This window comes from Amia ocellicauda, chromosome 1, assembly GCF_036373705.1.
Source record: "Amia ocellicauda isolate fAmiCal2 chromosome 1, fAmiCal2.hap1, whole genome shotgun sequence".
Classification (NCBI taxonomy): Eukaryota; Metazoa; Chordata; class Actinopteri; order Amiiformes; family Amiidae; genus Amia; species Amia ocellicauda.
This window is the reverse complement of record NC_089850.1, coordinates 19717181-19740640: the sequence shown is the minus strand read 5'-3', so window position 1 is coordinate 19740640 and position 23460 is coordinate 19717181. Positions and strand designations below refer to the sequence as shown.

General features: G+C 46.0%; 2 protein-coding genes across 3 annotated transcripts in view; one reads left to right on the top strand and one right to left on the bottom strand.

Annotated features, from left to right (window-relative positions):
* Positions 1-18224, top strand: part of kif26ba (kinesin family member 26Ba) — a 126305-nt gene extending 108081 nt beyond the window's left edge. For both annotated transcript variants that reach the window (XM_066697861.1, XM_066697852.1), the window contains exons 10-15: positions 1762-1921; positions 5432-5594; positions 7820-11321; positions 15117-15319; positions 15573-15723; positions 16137-18224. In XM_066697861.1, the coding sequence (XP_066553958.1) occupies positions 1762-1921; positions 5432-5594; positions 7820-11321; positions 15117-15319; positions 15573-15723; positions 16137-16285 (4328 nt within the window). In that variant the 3' untranslated portion in view covers positions 16286-18224. The remainder of the gene's footprint in view (positions 1-1761; positions 1922-5431; positions 5595-7819; positions 11322-15116; positions 15320-15572; positions 15724-16136) is intronic.
* The window catches only part of smyd3 (SET and MYND domain containing 3), a 224055-nt gene continuing 216621 nt past the window's right edge, over positions 16027-23460 (bottom strand). Inside the window, exon 13 of the mRNA XM_066697874.1 lies at positions 16027-16363. The gene's annotated coding sequence lies outside the window, so the exon portion shown is untranslated. The remainder of the gene's footprint in view (positions 16364-23460) is intronic.

The following is a 23460-nucleotide window of genomic DNA, read 5'->3' as shown; positions in this document are numbered from 1 at the left end:
TTCAAGCCCTGCTGTCCACAAGTGGCTTGGCAGCGTCACTTCTAATTTTGCTCCTCGCTCAGTTTAGTTTTGCAGCTCTGCCTATTGAGTGGCACGGATATTGCTGGCACTTCTTGGTTTTATTTATTGATTGCCTGTGGTTACATAGTGGAGTTTAGTTTGTGATGAGGGAGTCCAGGGGAGAATGTATGCTCTGGCTTGTCCGACCAGTCAGGCACCTTCCCGTGTGGCGTGTCAAGTGTGGCGTGTTATCTCAGACTCAGAGCTCAGAGTGTCGGTTTTATCTTGAGAAACTGTTCCTTGTAGGTCAGAATTAATTTCATATTGAACATGTTCTGCAGGTGTAACCTAGGAGACCTGCATGGAGGGGAGGGCACTCTAGATCCCTATCAATGTATAATAATGAAATAACTGCGATGTCATAATGCACCAATAGACATTGTTGTGACTGAAAAGGACCTGAAGCCACAAGAATGTGCTGCTTGGCTCGGGCACTTAATGGCCTCAACTGCACTGGCGTCTGTCCATATTATCACTCCTTTTGCAACACTTTTCAGGGCCTAATAATTCTTTCACAGAGGCTGTTCTGTATGTAATGAACATGCTTTGCGTGTGCTTTGTAGTCATAGAGGGGCGGAAGGCGTGCGGATGCCATTTTCCAGGCCCTGTTTTCTGTTTCAAGAGCAGAAAGGGCAGCTCAGTCCCAGCCCTGCGCTGTAGCTCCTCAAACACAATCTGCTTTCAAAGGGCCAGAGTGATTTCTCTCTCTCTCTCTCAAACCATGTGCAAGACTTTGGCAGCAGGCTTTGATATAAAGACCGCACAGAGACTGAGAATAAAACCAGATGTGCCCAGTTTACTGTAATGCGGTTCTCATTACATTCTTCACCCCCTCTTCCAGGGAACAATGAACATACAGCACAGCATATAATACGCCACCTTGTAAAACTCCAGATACATAGTAAATACCAGGGAGTCAATTCACAGAGCATGTAGGAAACACTTTGCATTATAGGTCCCTCTTCTCATAATTTAGAGACTATTAAACCATCTATAATGATAAAAAACGTTATAAGAAAAGGTAATGATGGGTTCCTGTTCGTGATATACAGCCCAATGTCTGCAGGCTTCCCTTTGTCAGCATATTTTTTGAGGTGGGGTGTTAGAGAAGCTACTGGACAGATCCTGTACTCTGAGATTCTACACGTTACCATGCTGCTAGATTGACATGCATGGCTTTACAGTTTAATGTGGAACTTGAGCAAATCCTGGCCTTCACCAGAACACCCAAGAAACCTTTAAAACAGTGCAGGCTTTTAATACGAGACACCAGAGCTAACAGAATGTTTCTAGAGTACAATATTAGAGCTTTTTTTCCCCCGTCATGTGGAGTCAAAGGGCTGGCGGAGGAAATGCAGACTAACACAGGTTTGTGTTTTGTGAGAGGAGAAAAAAACAGGTCTTTAATATATGATCTTGCTAATACTGACAAGCAAAGATGGATCAAAAAGGCCCTGGCGATGACGCTAATGAGAGCTCCGGTTTGCTTTGAAGTGTTCATGGAGAACAACAATGAGCCTATCAGCCAAGGTAACAGGTAGATTCCTTTGTGTGCAGCAGGAGTAGTTGGCCCACACGGAAGAGCAATATACAGACATGCATCCTGAGAGCGTTTTAAAAATATAGTGCAATGTGCAAATATGCCACCAAAATATACTGAATTACAGGTAACAGATGGGTATTCTCTCTCTCTCCTTGCAGTGTCAGGGGGGAGGAGCCGGCTGCACCTCATCGACCTGGGCAGCTGTGTGAAAGTGCTCAGCAAGAACCGCGACAGCAGCTCCGGGCTCTGCCTGTCCCTCTCCGCCCTGGGCAACGTCATCCTTGCGCTCGTCAACGGCAGCAAGCACATCCCCTACAAGTAAGACATCCGTCCGTCTGTCTGTACATCTTTCGATTTACATTGTTGTTTGCAACAACAAAAAACAATTAACTAATAAAGAGCTCGGGGTGGAATGAAAACCAGAAGTGGTCTGGTCCCAGAGGACTGTATTTGAAGAACTTTGGTGTAAAGAAATGGCCTAACATTTCTGCTGACTGGGGCTGAATCACTCAGATAGATCTTGGCCGCATAGCTAGGGAGATGTTCACAGGTTGACAATCATAATGGGTGCTTTGCGTTTGTGTAAGGCAGGGAGGATGGGAGGGAGGATCCACAGGCTGTGCTGGACGTTAGACTGCAGTTTCTAATGCCAGGGCCAGGGAGCTGAAGAAGAAAGGAGTTGGCTTGGAATAATTAATTGCAGGATTCAATAAAGACTACTTTTTAAAGCGCAGAGTCCTTATCCTTCTTCCCCTTCCTCCTGGGCATATATAATTTCTCACCGTGCAGAATTAATTTAAATGTACTAAATTTACATTGCAAAACACAGCGTCAGTTTAAGCAGGAACTGTAAACACTCTGGAGAACGCAGCAGTAATTAGTGTTTGGGGCCATTTAGGAGATATGCAATAATAGTGGGTGATAACTTCAATGTGAAACATACATTCTCTGCGCAAGCCACTGATCCTCCGCTCCGTTTAATTAAAATTAAATAATTGCGGCCTCATTTTCTTTTCTTCTTCTTTTTAATTAGATCATTTAAGCGCTTATATAGCATGGTGTTGAAGCCGTAATTCTGATCTGAGTTAAAAACAATTAGCTGTGTGTGTGTGTGTGTGTGTGTGTGTGTTTGTGTGTCACCCAGCCAGCTGTCAGTGCTGAAGACACGCCTTCAGCTACACATCCGGCTTCATTTTCAGGTTGTCCCGCTGTTTAACAAACACAGAGAAAAGGTCAAATGGGTCTGCACTCATTATTTACAGACTAATGTGAATTAATTGATATGAGTGACAGGGTTAAAATTGTCTTATTTTTGTAACCCTCCTGTTTCCTAATTAGTTTGAATTCCCTTGTGTGTACAAAACTGAGATTACACAAGAGAAAGCCACTTCATATGAATGAGTGTTGTTCTCTGCCAGGCGCTGCGCCGTGTGTTCTTTGCGGTGATGTTGTCTTTACAGTGTAACCCTGTCATGTTGTGTATCTGTAGAACTAGGTTAGTTTGATAGAACATGTAATTTACTGTGGATAAAGGCATCTGCTAAATTAATTACTAATAGCTAATATATAATAAAATAAAACTAGGTCACAGACGCTGTTCATTTTGCGAACCAATCAGATGTCTGATTAATTATTAATGAGCAGACACACTTATACATAGTTATTTATTTATCCATAGCCATTCTACAACCATGCTGTGCCTCTGTTTATAGCACTGAGATGTGGAATTTCTGCCCCCCCAGTTAATTACAATCATCCCAGAGATTTGAGGCAAACCAAGTTTTGCTCAGTGTAATTTGTAGAGATTCACAGAGAAGTGGTGAAGTCCTTATCCACTCAGTGATTGAAACATAAACCACCCTGCCTCTGTTTCTCTCTCTTGCATCAGTTGTGTTGATAGGAGCCCAGTGTGGCACTCACTCGGAAAACTGCGAGCAGCTCCCTGTCTGGGAAATCAAACCCTGACTTGGTTCCCGTTCAAACGCAGCGTGAACAAATGTGGTAACTGGTCCAGGGAGAGGGGGGTGAATAAATGTGAGGAGAGGAGTCTGTCACTCAACAAGTGATACAATTTGGCGGCCATGAGAACAGACAAGGTTGATACTGTCAACATGAAGCCAGGTTTTGGTTACTGTAGGGCTTCACTCCTTTCACTCCTTTTTATATTTCAGTTCCTCTCTTTTGTTGCTTTATGTGGAATAATCATTATGAACTGTTTGCACTGTGGGTAATATTTAGAATCCACCATTATAAAAGGACAACAGAAGAAATGCAACACCTGCAGGCAGAAGGTAAACTAGAGGTGGCGTTGAATCTAGAGACAACACAGATAGCACAGAGACACAACTCTTATTTACATTTTTACATTTGCAGTTTTAGGACGGGTCACCATACAAGGAGACAAGACAGGCAAAAGTTATCCATTGGTGGTAGGAGAATGGATGGATAATGATCCGCAATGCCACAATCTTTCATAGTCCGAACCTGATTATATTGCATTAAAAGAGTCTGCACCGATATCCCAGGTTTGAAGTTAAAGACTATTTCTAAGCAACAGTATCAGACGGAAAAACATGATTTGGTTTGTTTGCATCACCTCTTCATTATGATCACATATATGTGCAATCTCTCAGATGTGTGTGTGTGTATATATTTATATTTTGTTTTATATAATTATTTGGCGATACCTCCAGCGCCACAGACAGAACCTGGTACAAATCCAGCTGCAGAAGCAGATGGAAATAGAGGAAGCAGCATTACACAATAAAAACCATTTCAGCAAACAATGAAATATACATCAGAATCGCAGATGGCGAGCTCAGAATCCTTTATACCATTTTACCAGCTACTGAATTCCTGCGTGCCACAAACACATGAATTGAGTTGACATCCAGCTTGTAAAATAGTCAAACACATCTAACTGGTTTTGATGGCAGTGAACTGATGGTGTGGTACAGCAGTCAGTCTCATGTCCCCTGCTGATGCGCAAACTGTAAATTCTAAGGTTCAGGCAGAGCTTAACTTTCTGAAGTAGCAAAACAAAAACAGAAAATAAACAAATGAATCTAAGTTGAGTGAGTATCTCAGAGCTGCCACACTGGTGGGCAGTTTGTGTTTTATAATCTTTGCCTTTAAAGTGGGATTTTTGTTACAGCTTAGCAGTTGCCAGTCAAATATGCAGGAAGGTCCTTGTCCAGACACATGGCTCATGAACCAGAAAAAACTAAACCAGGAGATTGATCAGGTTGAGACCTTGTCTAGGCAGGAGGTAGCACCTCTGATTTGCAGGATTCTGGGAAGTGGGATCAGTGCCCAGTGCTTTCTGAAGGACCCCCAGCTCCAGCTGTATGTGTTCACAGCCTGGAGGAGAGAACGGGCTCATATGGCACAGTTGGCGGTGTTGGGCTCGGCCGTACTGTTAGTGTTGATCATGGGGGAAGATAAGATTTTCTTTAAGGCCGGGTTTCAACTTGCTGCTTATTCTGTGGCAGCACAAAGCACACAAACAAAACAGACACACACACAAGTGGGGCGATACAATCTTGTGAAACTAACACAGGTGTGTGAAACACTGATCTCAACCTGTGTTGGACGGCCAGAACCTGAGGGGGTCACTGATGCGTCTTTCCGCAAGTGAGCTCTCAATCACAGCGCGTCTCCGCAGTCAGCATCATGCATCAAAATGTCATAAAAAGAGAAAACACACACATAGACAGATGGACCACACTTTACCTGAAATACACATACTACATTAAACTAAGGTCAAAACGCCTGTAGTGTAACCACAGTGAGTTCTGACATCAACAAACTCCCGTCTTCTGTGCGCAGGGACAGCAAGCTCACCATGCTGCTCCGCGAGTCGCTGGGCAACATGAACTGCCGGACCACCATGATCGCACACATCTCCGCCACGCCCAGCAGCTTCGCCGAGACGCTCTCCACCATCCAGATCGCCTCGCGGGTTCTGAGGATGAAGAAGAAGAAAACCAAAGTAAGTTTGTTTTCTTTGCTGGGAAGAAAGACACGCCCCTTTCTATAACAACAATAGTGGCAACTTGAGATCTAAGAGTCTGGAGTCTTTATAAAAGGTATGAATTCATAGCAATGTTGTGTAAAGTCCCTTACATTTATTAATAACGTTTATCTTTTCAGAGGCACAGAAATTACTGTAACCATATTCTCACCCTTTAAACTTAATCTCTGACACCTCTTAATCGCATTATCAGTGTGTGCCCCTGGGTAAAGAGCTAATCATGCCATGATAATTCTGGACTAATAATCTCTTCACTTTTTTCTTTTTGCCTAAAACTACCAGCGTCACCCCGGACATGTAATTAAGTTGATAGGGGAGGGAGATGCCTCTTTGAGAGTCTGATATTGACTATTACTGTAGTCCAGAAGCCATCAGATGTGTTGAATGGGTTTAACTGAACTTGAGAGAAATGTTTTGGTTTAAAATCATCCAAAATACAAGACAACTTTGCTCATCTAGGTCTTTAGTGTATTTTTAAAGGGATAGACAAATTTCAGTGACCTACAAGACATCAAGGCCAGGGATTCTGTAAGCCTAAGACATACAGTGAGGGAAAAAAGTATTTGATCCCCTGCTGATTTTGTACGTTTGCCCACTGACAAAGAAATGATCAGTCTATAATTTTAATGGTAGGTGTATTTTAACAGTGAGAGACAGAATAACAACAACAAAATCCAGAAAAACGCATTTCAAAAAAGTTAAAAATTGATTTGCATGTTAATGAGTGAAATAAGTATTTGATCTCCTATCAATCAGCAAGATTTCTGGCTCCCAGGTGTCTTTTATACAGGTAACGAGCTGAGATTAGGAGCACTCTCTTAAAGGGAGTGCTCCTAATCTCAGCTCGTTACCTGTATAAAAGACACCTGTCCACAGAAGTAATCAATCAATCAGAATCCAAACTCTCCACCATGGCCAAAACCAAAGAGCTGTCTAAGGATGTCAGGGACAAGATTGTAGACCTACACAAGGCTGGAATGGGCTACAAGACCATCGCCAAGCAGCTTGGTGAGAAGGTGACAATAGTTGGTGCGATTATTCGCAAATGGAAGAAACACAAAATAACTGTCAGTCTCCCTCGGTCTGGGGCTCCATGCAAGATCTCACCTCGTGGAGTTTCAATGATCATGAGAACGGTGAGGAATCAGCCCAGAACTACACGGGAGGATCTTGTTAATGATCTCAAGGCAGCTGGGACCATAGTCACCAAGAAAACAATTGGTAACACACTACGCCGTGAAGGACTGAAATCCTGCAGCGCCCGCAAGGCCCCCCTGCTCAAGAAAGCACATGTACAGGCCCGTCTGAAGTTTGCCAATGAACATCTGAATGATTCAGAGGAGAACTGGGTGAAAGTGTTGTGGTCAGATGAGACCAAAATCGAGCTCTTTGGCATAAACTCAACTTGCCGTGTTTGGAGGAGGAGGAATGACCCCAAGAACACCATCCCCACCGTCAAACATGGAGGTGGAAACATTATGCTTTGGGGGTGTTTTTCTGCTAAGGGGACAGGACAACTGCACCGCATCAAAGGGATGATGGACGGGGCCATGTACCGTCAAATCGTGGGTGACAACCTCCTTCCCTCAGCCAGGGCATTGAAAATGGGTCGTGGATGGGTATTCCAGCATGACATTGACCCAAAACACACAGCCAAGGCAACAAAGGAGTGGCTCAAGAAGAAGCACATTAAGGTCCTGGAGTGGCCTAGCCAGTCTCCAGACCTTAATCCCATAGAAAATCTGTGGAGGGAGCTGAAGGTTCGAGTTGCCAAACGTCAGCCTGGAAACCTTAATGACTTGGAGAGGATCTGCAAAGAGGAGTGGGACAAAATCCCTCCTGAGATGTGTGCAAACCTGGTGGCCAACTACAAGAAACGTCTGACCTCTGTGATTGCCAACAATGGTTTTGCCACCAAGTACTAAGTCGAAGGGGTCAAATACTTATTTCCCTCATTAACATGCAAATCAATGTATAACTTTTTTGAAATGCGTTTTTCTGGATTTTGTTGTTGTTATTCTGTCTCTCACTGTTAAAATACACCTACCATTAAAATGATAGATGATCATTCTTTGTCAGTGGGCAAACGTACAAAATCAGCAGGGGATCAAATACTTTTTTCCCTCACTGTATTTGCTCTTAACTTGCATTCGGTAATACTTCCGTATTGTCTGCCTCTCCAGCAGTACACCTCCAGCTCCTCGGGGGGAGAGAGTTCCTGCGAGGAGGGAAGAATGCGCCGCCCCACCCAGCTGAGGCCTTTCCATTCCCGCAACGTGGTCGACCCGGACCTGCCTCTCCTGCACCTGTCCAGCGACCCAGACTACTCCTCCAGCAGCGAGCAGTCCTGTGACACGGTCATCTACGTGGGCCCCAATGGCTCTGCCCTCTCTGACAAGGAACTAACCGACAATGAGGGGCCACCGGACTTTGTGCCCATCATCCCGTCACTGCAGAAGAACAGGACAGAGCCGGGAAAAATGCCACAGCAGCCACAGCAGCCCCAGCCTCAGCCGCAGCCACAGCAGCCACAGCAGCAGCCACAGGAGGAGAGTGTGGAAATGGGCAAGCACGAGAAGGACTGCCTCAAGTGCAACACCTTCGCCGAGCTGCAGGAGAGGCTGGAGTGCATCGACGGGAGCGAAGAGGTCAGCAAGTTCCCCTTCGAAGAGGTGCCCACCAGCCGGGGGAGCAAGTACGAGTTGGCTTCTGTGCAGGGGCTGGAACTAAAGACGGCCTCTGAATGTCACGTGGCCGTGGCCCTCGGTGGGCTAGAGACGATCAAAGAAGCAGCGGAGGGTGTTGCGGCCAGTCCGAGCCAAACCGAAGGCATGCCAGTGCCTTTGCCGAGTAGCTCCACTCTTTCTTCCAACAGGAGTGTGCCGGGCAGCAGTAGCAGCAGCAGCATGCAGGCTGTGTCTCAGCAGAGGACACAGAATGCCTCTCTGCATGGCAGCAGAGAGTCACTCAGCACGGCAAGCTCTGGGGAAGCCAAACCACGGACCATGGGATCCCCCAGGCTGGGCATCGCCAGCTTGACCAAAACCTCGGAGTACAAGCCGCCTCTCTCCCCGTCGCAGCGCTGCAAGGTGTACACCCAGAAGGGGGTACTGCCCGGTGTGGCCCCGCCATTGACACAGGTCTTGAACAAGGATGGCAATGGACTGTCCTCCACAGAGTCCCTGCTGCAGCCCGAGCCCCGCACCTCACCAGTGGGGATGAGCCCGCAGGTCATGAAGAAGTCTCCATCGTTGTCTTCCTCCTCCTCAGACAGTGTGGAATTTGCAGAGCCCTCGCTGGAAGAGCCTTCATCTCAGCAGCAGCCACCCGCGGAGAACAAGAAGGAAGTGATGAGCACCACCACGGTGACGGTGCAGCAGCCCCTGGAGCTGAACGGGGAGGACGAGCTGGTCTTCACCCTGGTGGAAGAGCTGACCATCAGCGGGGTGATGGAAAACGGGCGGCCCACCAGCATCATCAGCTTCAACAGCGACTGCTCCGTCCAGGCCCTGGCCTCCGGCTCCAGACCGGTCAGCATCATCAGCAGCATCAGCGAGGATCTGGAGTGCTACGCCAGCACCGCTGCAGCATCCACTGCAGCGGCCATCTCGGAAGTGGCCATCACTAAGTTCCTACCAGTGCCCAAGGGGGAGGGAGAGGCCATGACGTCCACCAGCCGCCGCTCCTCCATCAGCTCCTGGCTGAGCGAGATGAGCACAGGCAGCGATGGGGAGCAGTCCTGCCACAGCTTTGTCGCACAGCCCTGCTACGGGGAAGGGGAAGCCCTGGCTGATCCCGCCCTGACCGACCTGTCTGACGGCATGCAGGACGACTGCATCCTCTACCTGAGCGCGGGGAAGGGTGCGGATGGCGAGGGCCTGCTGACTGCTGCTGCGGAGAAGATTCACGAGATGAAAAACCTCCCCAGCAAGGTGTCTCCTCTCAGAAACTGTAAGGTGTCTACCGTGGGCAAAACCACAGTCACCATCTCCAACATGACGGCTGTGGGGGTGTCCGATGGCTACACCCCCATAAAGGCGAACATCAGCATGCACCCCTGCATCTCTCTGAAAACAGGATCCCTGCCGGACTCTCCGCAGCTGTGTCCCTATGTAAAGCCCCCCCAGGTTAGAGATACCAAAGCACCAGCTGTCCCCGTCATCGGCGACATCAAATTTGACGATCCCTGGCTGAGGAGAGAAGAAAACGACGAGTCCAGAGCGAGGGAAGTCATTACAGAGAAAAGGGCCTCAGATTCCTTGAGGAGCTGGAGCTCCGCCGACAGGTCCAGCTCCAGCAGTGGGGAAGCAGCCGGTTCTCCTGTGCACTCGGAGCACCTCAAGAGGGTGGTGGATGGGTGCGAGATGTCCCTGTCCATCTCAGAGAGCCTGACTCCCATTTATGCAGCCGAGGTGCTCAGGACAGGAAGCCTGCCCAGGGGTTGGCACCGCCTGAACAGGCAGGACGATGCCGAAGAGGCCTCGCTGCGATTTCTGGGTGGGGACTGTAAGGGCTTGGGAGTCACCACCTCCACCCCTTGTAGCCCCAGAGCCACTCTAGAGAGGAGGGGGGCATCAGCCAAGCAGTGTGTCCTGGCCAGGCCTAAAGGAATCCCACCGCTACCACCAGTGCGAAAATCCAGCCTGGATCAGAGGAACAGGGCAAGCCCCCAGCATGGCACAGGCAGCAGCCAAACCTTGAGCCACACGCTGTCTTTCTTGGGCAGTACCCCCGAGGACTTGGGCAGCAATGGGAAAGTGAAAGGCCCTAACGTGGAGAGCAGCAGCAGGCTCTTTAGCGCAAAGCTGGAGCAGCTGGCCAACAGGACCAACTCCCTGGGAAGGAGCCAGACCGGACACTATGACTGCCTGTCGCTGGAAAGGGCAGAGAGCCTGACTTCCGTTGGCTCCAAGAATAGCCTAGGGAGAGAGAGCACCATGCCCAGGGCTGGCCGGAGCCTGAGCCGGGGCTCTGTGTCCTCACCCACGGCTTCCAATGGGAACAACAACACGCCTCAGTCACCCAAGGCCACCCAGTCCAAGATTTCAGCCGTCAGCAAACTCCTCCTCGCTAGCCCCAAAGCCCGAAGTCTTTCGGCCTCCAGTACCAAAACGCTGAGCTTCTCCACCAAGTCCCTCCCGCAGTCCGTGAACAGGAGCTCCAGCCTGCCCCCCAATGGCAAGAACCAGATCTCCTGGTCCACTCAGTCCCTCAGCAGGAACCGCGGATCGGGGTTGGCCTCCAAGCTGCCCCTGAGGGCAGTCAACGGGCGCATCTCTGAACTGCTACAGGGCAGCGGTAGCGGGGGTGGTGGCTCTCGGTCTGGCCACGCCCGTGGGAACTCAGACTCCGAGGAGAGAGCAGGGCTCCCTGGAGAGGAGAAGCCCGTCGTTCACACACTGCCCTCCCCCTACAGCAAGATCACGGCCCCGCGCAAGCCGCACCGCTGCAGCAGTGGCCACGGTAGCGACAACAGCAGCGTCCTGAGCGGAGAGCTGCCCCCCGCCATGGGCAAGACAGCCCTGTTCTACCACAGCGGGGGCAGCAGCGGCTATGAGAGCATGATCCGAGACAGCGAGGCCACGGGCAGCGCCTCCTCCTCCGCCCAGGACTCCATGAGTGAAAACAGCAGCTCTGTCAGCGGACGCCGGAGCCTCAAAAACCCAAAGAAAAGGAACAACACAGGTAAGGCCACGCCCAACAAGTGTGCATGTGTTCGGCGCACTTTGCCATTAAAGAGAGCATTGGTGAGCAGATGGAGTGCCAGGCATGCGAGGCGGAGCTCAACTTCATCTGCATTCTAGTATAATTGAAAACTCAAATCTCCAGTCTCATGAGTTTGTACTGTATTTTGTTGTGCTTGTTTTTTTGTTTTTTTTATGGTTCCAGCAGAGTTCTTAAATCCTAAATTGAACTTGGTTTGTTCAGTTGAACCAGTTTTACCATAGAGCCCTCCAGGATGTGGGAGATTTATAAAACAGTGTTAATTGTGTTAGCAGCAGAACTATTCACATTACAGCGTGATTTCATCGCAATCTGAAAAATAATTGGGGTTAAGATGTTTTTAAAAATTTTGTGGTTGTGAAAATTGCTAGGGGTGATACAGCTAGTGTTTATGAAGTGGGAGTCCCTAATTATCGAGTCCCTAATTATAATTATTAATTAAAATACAATAATTAATTACTGCTTGTTAATCTCCTTGCCAAACTAAGATTAAAGCTGTTCCTATTCCACAGACCTCTCTACATCTACATAAAAAAATAAAACCATCTTATGAACTTCCTTCCAGCACTACCTTTGCAAATGTAGATTGTGATTTAAAATTAGACTTTCTTTTAAGATTTCCATTCCACCTCAGGTCTTAATTACTTAATTGAAGTCATTAATCAGATAAGTCCACTCACTTTTATTCCCATTCCTTATCAGTTGCTAATTGAAAGCGACCCATAAAAGGAAACCCTTCAAGGACTGGAATTGGCTGCCTTTGGTCTAAAGCAGGTCCCCAGTTCGGCAGGTTTTCCAGCTCTGTCAAGTGCTGACACACTCAGAACGGGGTAGAGCAAGTCAAACTGGTTCTATTAAGATAATTAGCTGAATTGGGTCGTTAAGTACTTAACAATTCTGCAGGTTTAATTGGTCTTCTTAACATCATCAATCATTCAGTACTGTGAGCACCTATTGACTAATTATGCACAATAATTGAATCAGTAGTTAGGGGGGCTGGATAAGACCAAACTGAGAACACACTCATTCTCGCCCCGTCAAGAAGCCAGACTCTTGGCCCCGGCTCTTCCTGTAGGGACTGGCTGTAGCCCCCTTCTGAAACGGCAACACTGAGACCCTCTTTCGCAGATCAAAGCCATAGCATATCACGCTACAAAACACCTTGGAACAGGGAGCGTGGATAATCACGTTTTGAATTCCCGACTCCCAGACGCGAGGCTGACTGAGCCACTGCATGGGGGGGGGAAAACATACATGCGCTGAATGAATTTGTTGGGAATCTGGATGGCTAAGCTTTTCTCCTTCGCTAGCACCGCATAGCCCATTAAAAACTCCTGCTTTTCATTTCAATCAGATAGGAAATGACTGGAGCTGCCAATTTGTATGCAAATGGACCGCACTCATAAATTACTCAGAGCAGAAACTGTTCATATTTGCCCTGGCCTGATAAGCACCTCTGCTTGTTCTCAATTTGCTCTCTCTGCCGGGTGGGTGCAGGAGTTTCCCTTATTGCTCCCCCACTTCCCATGAATGCGTCATAAAAATTTCGTACAATGAATTAACTGACATAAATAAAATAAAAAAAACAGGGATTTGATTAGTTTGTAATGCACTGAAAATGTTCTTGGGCTTTTAAAATGATTTTCACATAAACCCCACCTAATATAGACCATAATCTGGTTACTTAGTTTAATTATTTAAACCCCAGCATTTTGTCTCACACGCTTAAAGAGGTATTGATCAGCTGGTGCACTGAGGCGCTTCGACCCACTGAAAGGTTATTCCAGCAGCACTGGAGCTCTTTTGAATTGGAGCAAAACTGGTGACAAAAGTCAGAACTCCTTCAACAAATGTCCCTGGCTTACAATTACACATTACTGTGCATCTGTGTGTATATATGTATATTTTTATGTATTTATATACAATACCGGTCAAACGTTTTAGAACACCCACATTTTTCCAGTTTTTATTGAAATTTACGCAGGTTAATGTCCCAGTGTACTCTGAAATTCAAGCATAGAACAAATAAACAATTGGAGATAAACAAAAGATTCCATGATTATTATTTTTTTTAACAAAATGTACCTTTCTGAAATGGGGGTATGTACAGTGAGGGAAATAAGTATTTGATCCCCTGCTGATTTTGTATGTTTGCCCACTGACAAAGAAATGATCAGTCTATAATTTTAATGGTAGGTGTATTTTAACAGTGAGAGACAGAATAACAACAAAATAATCCAGAAAAACGCACTTCAAAAAAGTTATAAATTGATTTGCATGTTAATGAGGGAAATAAGTATTTGATCCCCTATCAATCAGCAAGATTTCTGGCTCCCAGGTGTCTTTTATACAGGTAACGAGCTGAGATTAGGAGCACTCTCTTAAAGGGATAAACCTGTATAAAAGACACCTGTCCACAGAAGCAATCAATCAATCAAATTCCAAACTCTCCACCATGGCCAAGACCAAAGAGCTGTCCAAGGATGTCAGGGACAAGATTGTAGACCTACACAAGGCTGGAATGGGCTACAAGACCATCGCCAAGCAGCTTGGTGAGAAGGTGACAACAGTTGGTGCGATTATTTGCAAATGGAAGAAACACAAAATAACTGTCAGTCTCCCTCGGTCTGGGGCTCCATGCAAGATCTCACCTCGTGGAGTTTCAATGATCATGAGAACGGTGAGGAATCAGCCCAGAACTACACGGGAGGATCTTGTTACTGATCTCAAGGCAGCTGGGACCATAGTCACCAAGAAAACAATTGGTAACACACTATGCCGTGAAGGACTGAAATCCTGCAGCGCCCGCAAGGTCCCCCTGCTCAAGAAAGCACATGTACAGGCCCGTCTGAAGTTTGCCAATGAACATCTGAATGATTCAGAGGAGAACTGGGTGAAAGTGTTGTGGTCAGATGAGACCAAAATCGAGCTCTTTGGCATCAACTCAACTCGCCGTGTTTGGAGGAGGAGGAATGACCCCAAGAACACCATCCCCACCGTCAAACATGGAGGTGGAAACATTATGCTTTGGGGGTGTTTTTCTGCTAAGGGGACAGGACAACTGCACCACATCAAAGGGACGATGGACGGGGCCATGTACCGTCAAATCTTGGGTGAGAACCTCCTTCCCTCAGCCAGGGCATTGAAAATGGGTCGTGAATGGGTATTCCAGCATGACAATGACCCAAAACACACAGCCAAGGCAACAAAGGAGTGGCTCAAGAAGAAGCACATTAAGATCCTGGAGTGGCCTAGCCAGTCTCCAGACCTTAATCCCATAGAAAATCTGTGGAGGGAGCTGAAGGTTCGAGTTGCCAAATGTCAGCCTCAAAACCTTAATGACTTGGAGAGGATCTGCAAAGAGGAGTGGGACAAAATCCCTCCTGAGATGTGTGCAAACCTGGTGGCCAACTACAAGAAACGTCTGACCTCTGTGATTGCCAACAAGGGTTTTGCCACCAAGTACTAAGTTGAAGGGGTCAAATACTTATTTCCCTCATTAACATGCAAATCAACTTATAACTTTTTTGAAATGCTTTTTTCTGGATTATTTTGTTGTTATTCTGTCTCTCACTGTTAAAATACATCTACCATTAAAATTATAGACTGATCATTTCTTTGTCAGTGGGCAAAGGTACAAAATCAGCAGGGGATCAAATACTTTTTTCCCTCACTGTATATGTGTGTGTGTGTGTGTGTGTGTGTGTGTGTGTGTATGCATGCATGTTTGCTCATAGAGGCGCTGTGTTGTTGCAGGGTCCCAGCGGCGCCGGCTCATCCCCGCCCTGAGTCTGGACACCTCGTCTCCAGTGAGGAAGCCGGTGGTCAGCCCGGGGGTGCGCTGGGTGGACGGGCCTCTGCGGCCGGCTCAGAGGGGACTGGCCGAGCCCTTCGAGATCAAAGTGTACGAGATTGACGACGTGGAGCGCCTGCAGAGGAGGAGAGGGGCGGGAAACAGGGTGAGACGCACAACACAGCACACACGGAAACACAAACATGCCAGGAACCACTGCCACACACACAGCCTGATACAGTGGTCGATACGGTTGAGAAGTGCTCCTCTGCATGTTTCTACAAACTGTATCACATCGAGGGGACGAGCACCGGCACGGAGACGCACACACACTTGTGTTACTTACAATCCTGTGCACCACGGGATGCACTCCGGCAGTTGTCCGCCAGTCTCACCCTCTGTCTGTCTCCCGCTCTCAGGAGGTGGTCTACTTCAGTGCTAAGCTGAAGATCCTGGAGCACCGGCAGCAGCGCATCTCTGAGGTTCGGGCCAAATACGACTGGCTGAAGAAGGAGCTGGAGGTGACCAAACAGCACCTCATGCTGGAGCCAGAGAAGTGGACCAGAGAGTGTAAGTTACAACCCTCCCCCACTGTGTGTGTGTGTGTGTGTGTGTGTGTGTGTGTACCTGGGCATCAATGCATCTATAAGCAGGGGTGGAAGTTAGTGGTGACTTCTTTATTCAGTTCATAATGAATGACTCTTGCCCTCGTACATGGTCTTGTATCCACACCGGGATTTCTATGAGAGTTGCTTTTGAGCTGCGCATGATTTTACCTGTGGCTTATTTAACGTTTACAAACGTTGTTGCTGTGTGCCTCCTTGAATAAAGAAATCAACAGAACATTAAAACAAAACACAAGTTAACAAAAACAAAATTCCAGGCGTTTTTAATTTCATTTTTCCATTTCTCTGGGTCTACAGTCCAGGTCTTTCCTGTGATGGGTGTCTTGATTTTTTTGCACATCCTGTTTCTTCTTCCAGTCGATCTGCAGCAGACGTTCGAGGTGGACTCCCTGGAGTATCTGGAGGCGCTGGAGTTCGTCACCGAGCGCCTGGAGAGCCGTGTCAACTTCTGCAAGGCGCACCTCATGATGATCACCTGCTTCGACATCTCCTCCCGGCGACGATAATGGGCATCTCTGGAGCAAGGGCTGATGGGACGTGTCGGACGTTGTGAAGGGAATGTGTACCAGGAGTGCGGACGCTTTCTGATGGAGATAAAGGACATTTTTAAGGGTTGGGGAGGGAGGGCAGGGAAGCAAGTAGCTGGGGGGGTTCCACGAAGATTGTTGCCATTTGAGGATCTATATTCTCTTGTTCAAGACTGAAAGAGCACTTTTGAGGAACTTTTGCATCTATCATTGTAAATACTGGTTTGCTTGCTTCAATGGAGAGGACGGGGAGCAAAAGAAGAAAGAAAAAAGCAGGAAAGAGAAGGGATGACAAGAAGATATATAAAGGACTACAAGTGCCTTGCCAAGACTTCAATATCCAAACATTTTCGGTATTTGTGTACAGATGATGCTAGCTTATCTAGAAGAAAGAAAAAAAGAAAAATAAGAAAAAAAATACAGCTTGTTTTACTTGGTGTTTGATCCCTCTGACTTGCTGTTTATCAGTATTTTGTATTTGTCTTGTTATATACTAGTCAGGCAGCCTATTATGAACTCTTCAGTGTCTTTCTTTTGTTTTTGTTTTTGTTTTTTACTCTCTAGATTCTAAAATACTGTATGGCCACTCAGAGTTGATGGTTTAAAAAAGGGTCCAAAACTTTTTTTTTCAATTGTCTTTGCTGGTTTGCAATATTCAGCAAATTTTAATGTAAAATGACTACACTGATATAATTGTTGTCAGTGCCCAAATGATTGAGCATTATATTTCCCCAAGTGACTAATGCTGGGACAGTTTCAGACGTTTAAGCTTTTAAATCAACGGCAAACCAAACAGTTTCTTACATCTTCTAACTGATATATGGTACAATCTGAAGTCCAATAGCTGTAATACTCATACTCCACTGCCTAAAGCAGTTCTGGACGAGTGTGGAAACACTGAACACCAAGAACTGAGAAGATTTCTGCCTTTGCATCGAAACATCACCGTAATGCCCTCGGTGGATTCTTGGTTCACTTTCATTGCTACAGTACTGTACTTGTTTGTCAGTATACAGTATATAAACAATAGTAGTTGACCTCCACACCCCAGCTGATCGTGTCCCTGTCGCATGAATCAAAGGAGAATCCAGTTCAAATGTCTCTTGCTGTGTAAAGACAGCGTCCAGGCCGGTGAGTCGACTCTGTGTGGTCACACAGCAGTGGTGCGAACACTTCCTTAATACTTGTTGATATATGGTGCTTGAGGCAGTTTCTGCTCTTAATGTTTATATATAGCTTGTTTTCTATACTAAATTTACCCCACCTGCTCATTGGCCTTCACCCTATAACAGCTGGAGCTGCTGTGATTAACCCCCCCCCCCCGATCCATAGTAAAGTATGAAGGACATAATTTATTTGTAAACTCAGGATGCTTATGTTCCACAAAGTTGCTTGTATTTTATAATTTATTTACCCATTATGGTTTGCAAAGTGCTATGCATTAAAAACTGTACAGTTGCTAAACCCATTTCATATAAATATATATAAATATATATATAAATATATTATTATTATTTTTCTGCAAAAGCACCTGCCATTGAATCACATTGTAGGGTCTGGTGTATTAAAGCAAATGTGGACGAGTTGTGGCTCACAGACAGAGCGCCGGTCACAGTGAACTCTGTGTCTCTGTTAGTGTTTTTTGACGCACTCCATACACATCCCCACAGTAACGGTCTGATCTTTGAACTCTGAATTCATCACGCGGTGTCGTACGCAGTATTCCGTTAAGAGATTGTCAGTTTTGGAGATCTAAATGTCTGTTCACAAATGGTTGTGAGAAGAAGTGTTGATTTTTTTTTTTTTTTTATGTCAAAGTGAATTTATTTGTCTTTCATTTTGTCTTGAGAAGAAATTTATATATATCAAATCCCCTGAGTTTGCAAGAAATTATCTTGAATAAACAAGGTAACGTTGACTCTGTGTTGTCTGTGCTGTATGACACGGTGTAGAAACGCAACACATGCGCAGTGTCAGTGGTGGGCCTCGGGGGTGGGGGGGACACGAAGACGGGACCACAAGAGCAGCAACACATGCTCCCAGGACAGCTTGTTACTCTACAATTTGAAGTCAAATTAGCACCGGTTACAGCTGCAATGAATTGGCTAATCAGACTCCTCGAGGTGGTAACCTCTAAGTGGTTTATGGTGGTCAAGCCCAGTGGAGTCCAACTCTGGTCCTGGAGAGCCAGTGTCCAACAGGATCGTTAGATCTCTCAGTCACTGAGTAACCAGTTAACCCTGATAATTGACTCAGATAAGTTATTGAGGACTGGGATAAAACCAAGACAGCAGGGCGCTGCAGGACCAGGGTGGCACACCGCCAGGCTCACCCAGGGTTCTAATTGAGTTCATCAAGCCCCTGTCCCATCAAGAAGCAGGATTAAGGATCTTCTCCTTCACAGCAGAGCAAATACTACTTTTTAGTGGTTAATAAACCAATTGGAATGCCTGTTACACAAAGCGACAGGTTTACTGATGTAGGCGAACCCGCCTCACAGGTAAATTCATGTCTATTGTTTCATCAATACAATCAATTCCTCACCCCTCAGACACTTTCTGATCAGCTATGTCTTGACCTGAAGACCTTCAAGATAACGCTTTGGAAAGACTGGACACCAAGTAGATTTTCTTTTTCCAACACAGATCTCGTGAGTCACAAAACCACTCCTGCTTCTGACGAACGAATGTCTCAAACCTCTGAAAATATTGAAATCTTGATCACCTTGATGACTTTCATACAGAAATGTGTATGATAGTCCATTTCTGTAGCCTTTTCTTGTGAATAAAGTCTATCTGATGTCCATTTTCATTGCATCGACTGATTACAAATTATCAAGCAGTAAATAGAGGGGAAAAAGGATTCTAATTCTAAGAATGTTCAGTCTGTGCCTCATCTTTCAATCCAACATTTTTAATAGAAGCAAGGAGTCAAAAGGTAGTGCTATAACCTGAGGCAACAGCTAGCTTTGAATCTGAAACCAAGATTTTATTTTTGTCTCTGCTTCCTAACACTCACACTTAGGCTTTTCAAGTCCCTAGGTTTTCAATTGTTTTTCCCCCTCCTTGGATCTTTCACTAAAAAGAATTTCATTTGGCGTTCTTTGCCTTTAGAAATCACGCCTTTGTACCCCCCGCTCCCATTCCACACACGTCTGCGCTGCTGAAGAGATTCTCTACAGCTCTTATTTCAATAAGCAATAGTGTTAGCGAGTGAGAGCACTGGGGAAACGCACAGCAAATCAGACCGGTTTCAGTTGTCAAGGCCAATTGTTTGAGCCTGCAGTATGAACAGGTGTCAGCTGATCCACCTTTCAAAACCCATGAACAGTCTCAGAACAACATCAAAAACTGGGCTCTCATCCTTTGCCCTGTGACGTGGGGCAGATTCTTTTAAAAAACTGGGCATGTACAGTGACATTACACACCCTGCTCATCAGGTGACTTTGCATAGACCTCCAACCCCTAGTGTACAAACACAGGATACAGTAAATGTGATAATTTTTGCCGTCCGCTACAACGCCCAGTGACGAATGCACCATGAATTGTACAATTAGGCTGAAATTATGGAATTTAAATGGTAGGAAACCGAAAGGTGCAAAGATGACAGAGGACATTTGAATTTCTTCCTGCAATTTGACCATGAGGATTTAAAATTGGGGTATTTTTAAGCATAACTGACGTAACAAAATGTTTCTAGATCACTAGATAGTGTTACACAGGCTATAGGAACACACTGAGTCTCAAGGCAAAGCAGCTGCTGTCTTGTATGGGGCAATGCTGTTCGATGTAAGTTTGTTGAGGCCTGTAAAATATTTATATTCTGGTGCAATTATAGCTCTAGCGCTCACTGCAGTTCTGAAATCCGTATGTAAGTTATGAGTGTAATTGCAGGAGGAGTTGAAAAACATGAATAGAACCGAATGGCCCATGGTGACATTGTTTTCAAGGGGGTTATGGTCCAGTCTGGAACAACTGGTGGATCAGAGAATTATACAGTAGCATCCCTTTGATCAGACACGCTATATGAAAATGAAGGCACAGTCTGCTCCCCGGGGCAGCTGTTGAGACGGAAGATGATCACATGGTTGTGTTTACACCAAGAGAGCCAGAGCCCTTTGGATGCACTGAGCTGTTGTGTTCTTCCCACAACTTAATGAAAAGCAAGGCACTAAATTGGCAAACTCAAACTCAGTTCATTTACTGCAACGCCGTTGGCTAATGGTCCTTCTGGGACAGCGAAATTCATTTTGGATTTGGTTACAATGCATTACACACATGGACAAACACTACTTTTTAGCAGGGGCTCTGCTGACTGTTATTTTTCAAATCTACTTGTGTCAGAATTCCTGCCTGGAAAGGGAGAGTGATTAAACTCTCTGTTTAACCCCTATGTGTATTCCCCCCACACACAGGAAAATTATAGAACTATTGCCTGTTAAAAATAAATAAATAAATACAGCTATTAAATCAGCCTCACAGGCATTCAAATGTAATGACCATGCTTAAATTACATTTAACCTTATTTAAAACAAGGCAGCGAGCCCCAGAGGAATGCGGAAAAGCACATTTTTCACTCGCCTGATTACATTTTGCTTGGAGCCTCCATTTAACTTAAACATCACACATTTTTATAAGAGATAATAAACCAAGAGTCCAGAGTAAGAAAGAAGAAAAATAAAAGTCTGTCCTTAGAATGATGATTATAACTGACACTATTAAACTCTTTTATTGGTCTAGATTTGTGGAAGCAGGGAAATATGCCTCAGCGACAAACAGCCCTGACTTTAGACACACAGAAGAGCCAGATAGACGTGGCAAGATCGCAGTGGCAAATCACCTTGTGACTCCTTATACACCACAGGAGAAGACAAGAGTACACATTCAAGTGCAGAACACCTGCAACAGTTGAACAGTAACTTGAAGAACTGAGATTTTTAGAGAGATATGTTATATCCCTATATCTCAGCCCACAAGCTAGTATAAGTCAGTAAGCTTTTCAAATATAAAAACAATGATACCATTTACAGTGAGGGAAAAAAGTATTTGATCCCCTGCTGATTTTGTACGTTTGCCCTCTGACAAAGAAATGATCAGTCTTTAATTTTAATGGTAGGTGTATTTTAACACTGAGAGACAGAATAACAGCAAAAAAATCCAGAAAAACGCATTTCAAAAAAGTTATAAATTGATTTGCATGTTAATGAGGGAAATAAGTATTTGATCCCCTATCAATCAGCAAGATTTCTGGCTCCCAGGTGTCTTTTATACAGGTAACGAGCTGAGATTAGGAGCAATCTCTTAAAGGGAGTGCTCCTAATCTCAGCTCGTTACCTGTATAAAAGACACCTGTCCACAGAAGCAATCAATCAATCAGATTCCAAACTCTCCACCATGGCCAAGACCAAAGAGCCGTCCAAGGATGTCAGGGACAAGATCGTAGACCTACACAAGGCTGGAATGGGCTACAAGACCATCGCCAAGCAGCTTGGTGAGAAGGTGACAACAGTTGGTGCGATTATTCGCAAATGGAAGAAACACAAAATAACTGTCAGTCTCCCTCGGTCTGGGGCTCCATGCAAGATCTCACCTCGTGGAGTTTCAATGATCATGAGAACGGTGAGGAATCAGCCCAGAACTACACGGGAGGATCTTGTTAATGATCTCAAGGCAACTGGGACCATAGTCACCAAGAAAACAATTGGTAACACACTATGCCGTGAAGGACTGAAATCCTGCAGCGCCCACAAGGTCCCCCTGCTCAAGAAAGCACATGTACAGGCCCGTCTGAAGTTTGCCAATGAACATCTGAACGATTCAGAGGAGAACTGGGTGAAAGTGTTGTGGTCAGATGAGACCAAAATCGAGCTCTTTGGCATCAACTCAACTCGCCGTGTTTGGAGGAGGAGGAATGACCCCAAGAACACCATCCCCACCGTCAAACATGGAGGTGGAAACATTATGCTTTGGGGGTGTTTTTCTGCTAAGGGGACAGGACAACTGCACCGCATCAAAGGGACGATGGACGTGGTCATGTACCGTCAAATCTTGGGTGAGAACCTCCTTCCCTCAGCCAGGGCATTGAAAATGGGTCGTGGATGGGTATTCCAGCATGACAATGACCCAAAACACACAGCCAAGGCAACAAAGGAGTGGCACATTAAGGTCCTGGTCTCCAGACCTTAATCCCATAGAAAATCTGTGGAGGGAGCTGAAGGTTCGAGTTGCCAATCGTCAGCCTCGAGACCTTAATGACTTGGAGAGGATCTGCAAAGAGGAGTGGGACAAAATCCCTCCTGAGATGTGTGCAAACCTGGTGGCCAACTACAAGAAACGTCTGACCTCTGTGATTGCCAACAAGGGTTTTGCCACCAAGTATTAAGTCGAAGGGGTCAAATACTTATTTCCCTCATTAACATGCAAATCAATTTATAACTTTTTTGAAATGCATTTTTCTGGATTTTGTTGTTGTTATTCTGTCTCTCACTGTTAAAATACACCTACCATTAAAATTATAGACTGATCATTTCTTTGTCAGTGGGCAAACATACAAAATCAGCAGGGGATCAAATACTTTTTTCCCCCACTGTAGGAAAGATAGGAGGAGCACTTTTTTTGACATTAGTTTCTTACAATGTAATGAAACAATGAAATTCGGCGTCAGTGTAGAGGAGACTTTTCTCCCTGTTGTGTGTGTCCTGGTTTCGTTAGTTTTTTCATCTTGAATGTTTGCAGACCTGGAAAAGTCCCTGCTGATCTGATGTCATTGATTTCCTCAAAGACCCGTCTATGTGAGGAAGCAGAGCATGAGAGACGGACAGCAAAGGCGGATTCCAGACACGGCGCACGGCAGCAACAGCGATGATGGCAACGCTGATAACAATGGGGAGTGTAGTGCGGGGAGATGGTATCTGCAGCCTGGGGAAGGCCTTTTGAGGTCTGTTTTGCTGGGGGTCGGCCGCCTTTAATCCCTCTCCTCTACAGCGGAGGGTGGAAGAGCATTAACAAGAAAAACGAACTGGAAACACATCCTGACTGCTACAAAGGATCCGGGGGCGCCAGGGCAGAGAGGCTGCTGATAACCGGGGCCCAGATCGGGACAGGCCACTCGCTGTCTGCACTGCAGGGAGAAGCTGAGCGACAGGGACTGGGGGA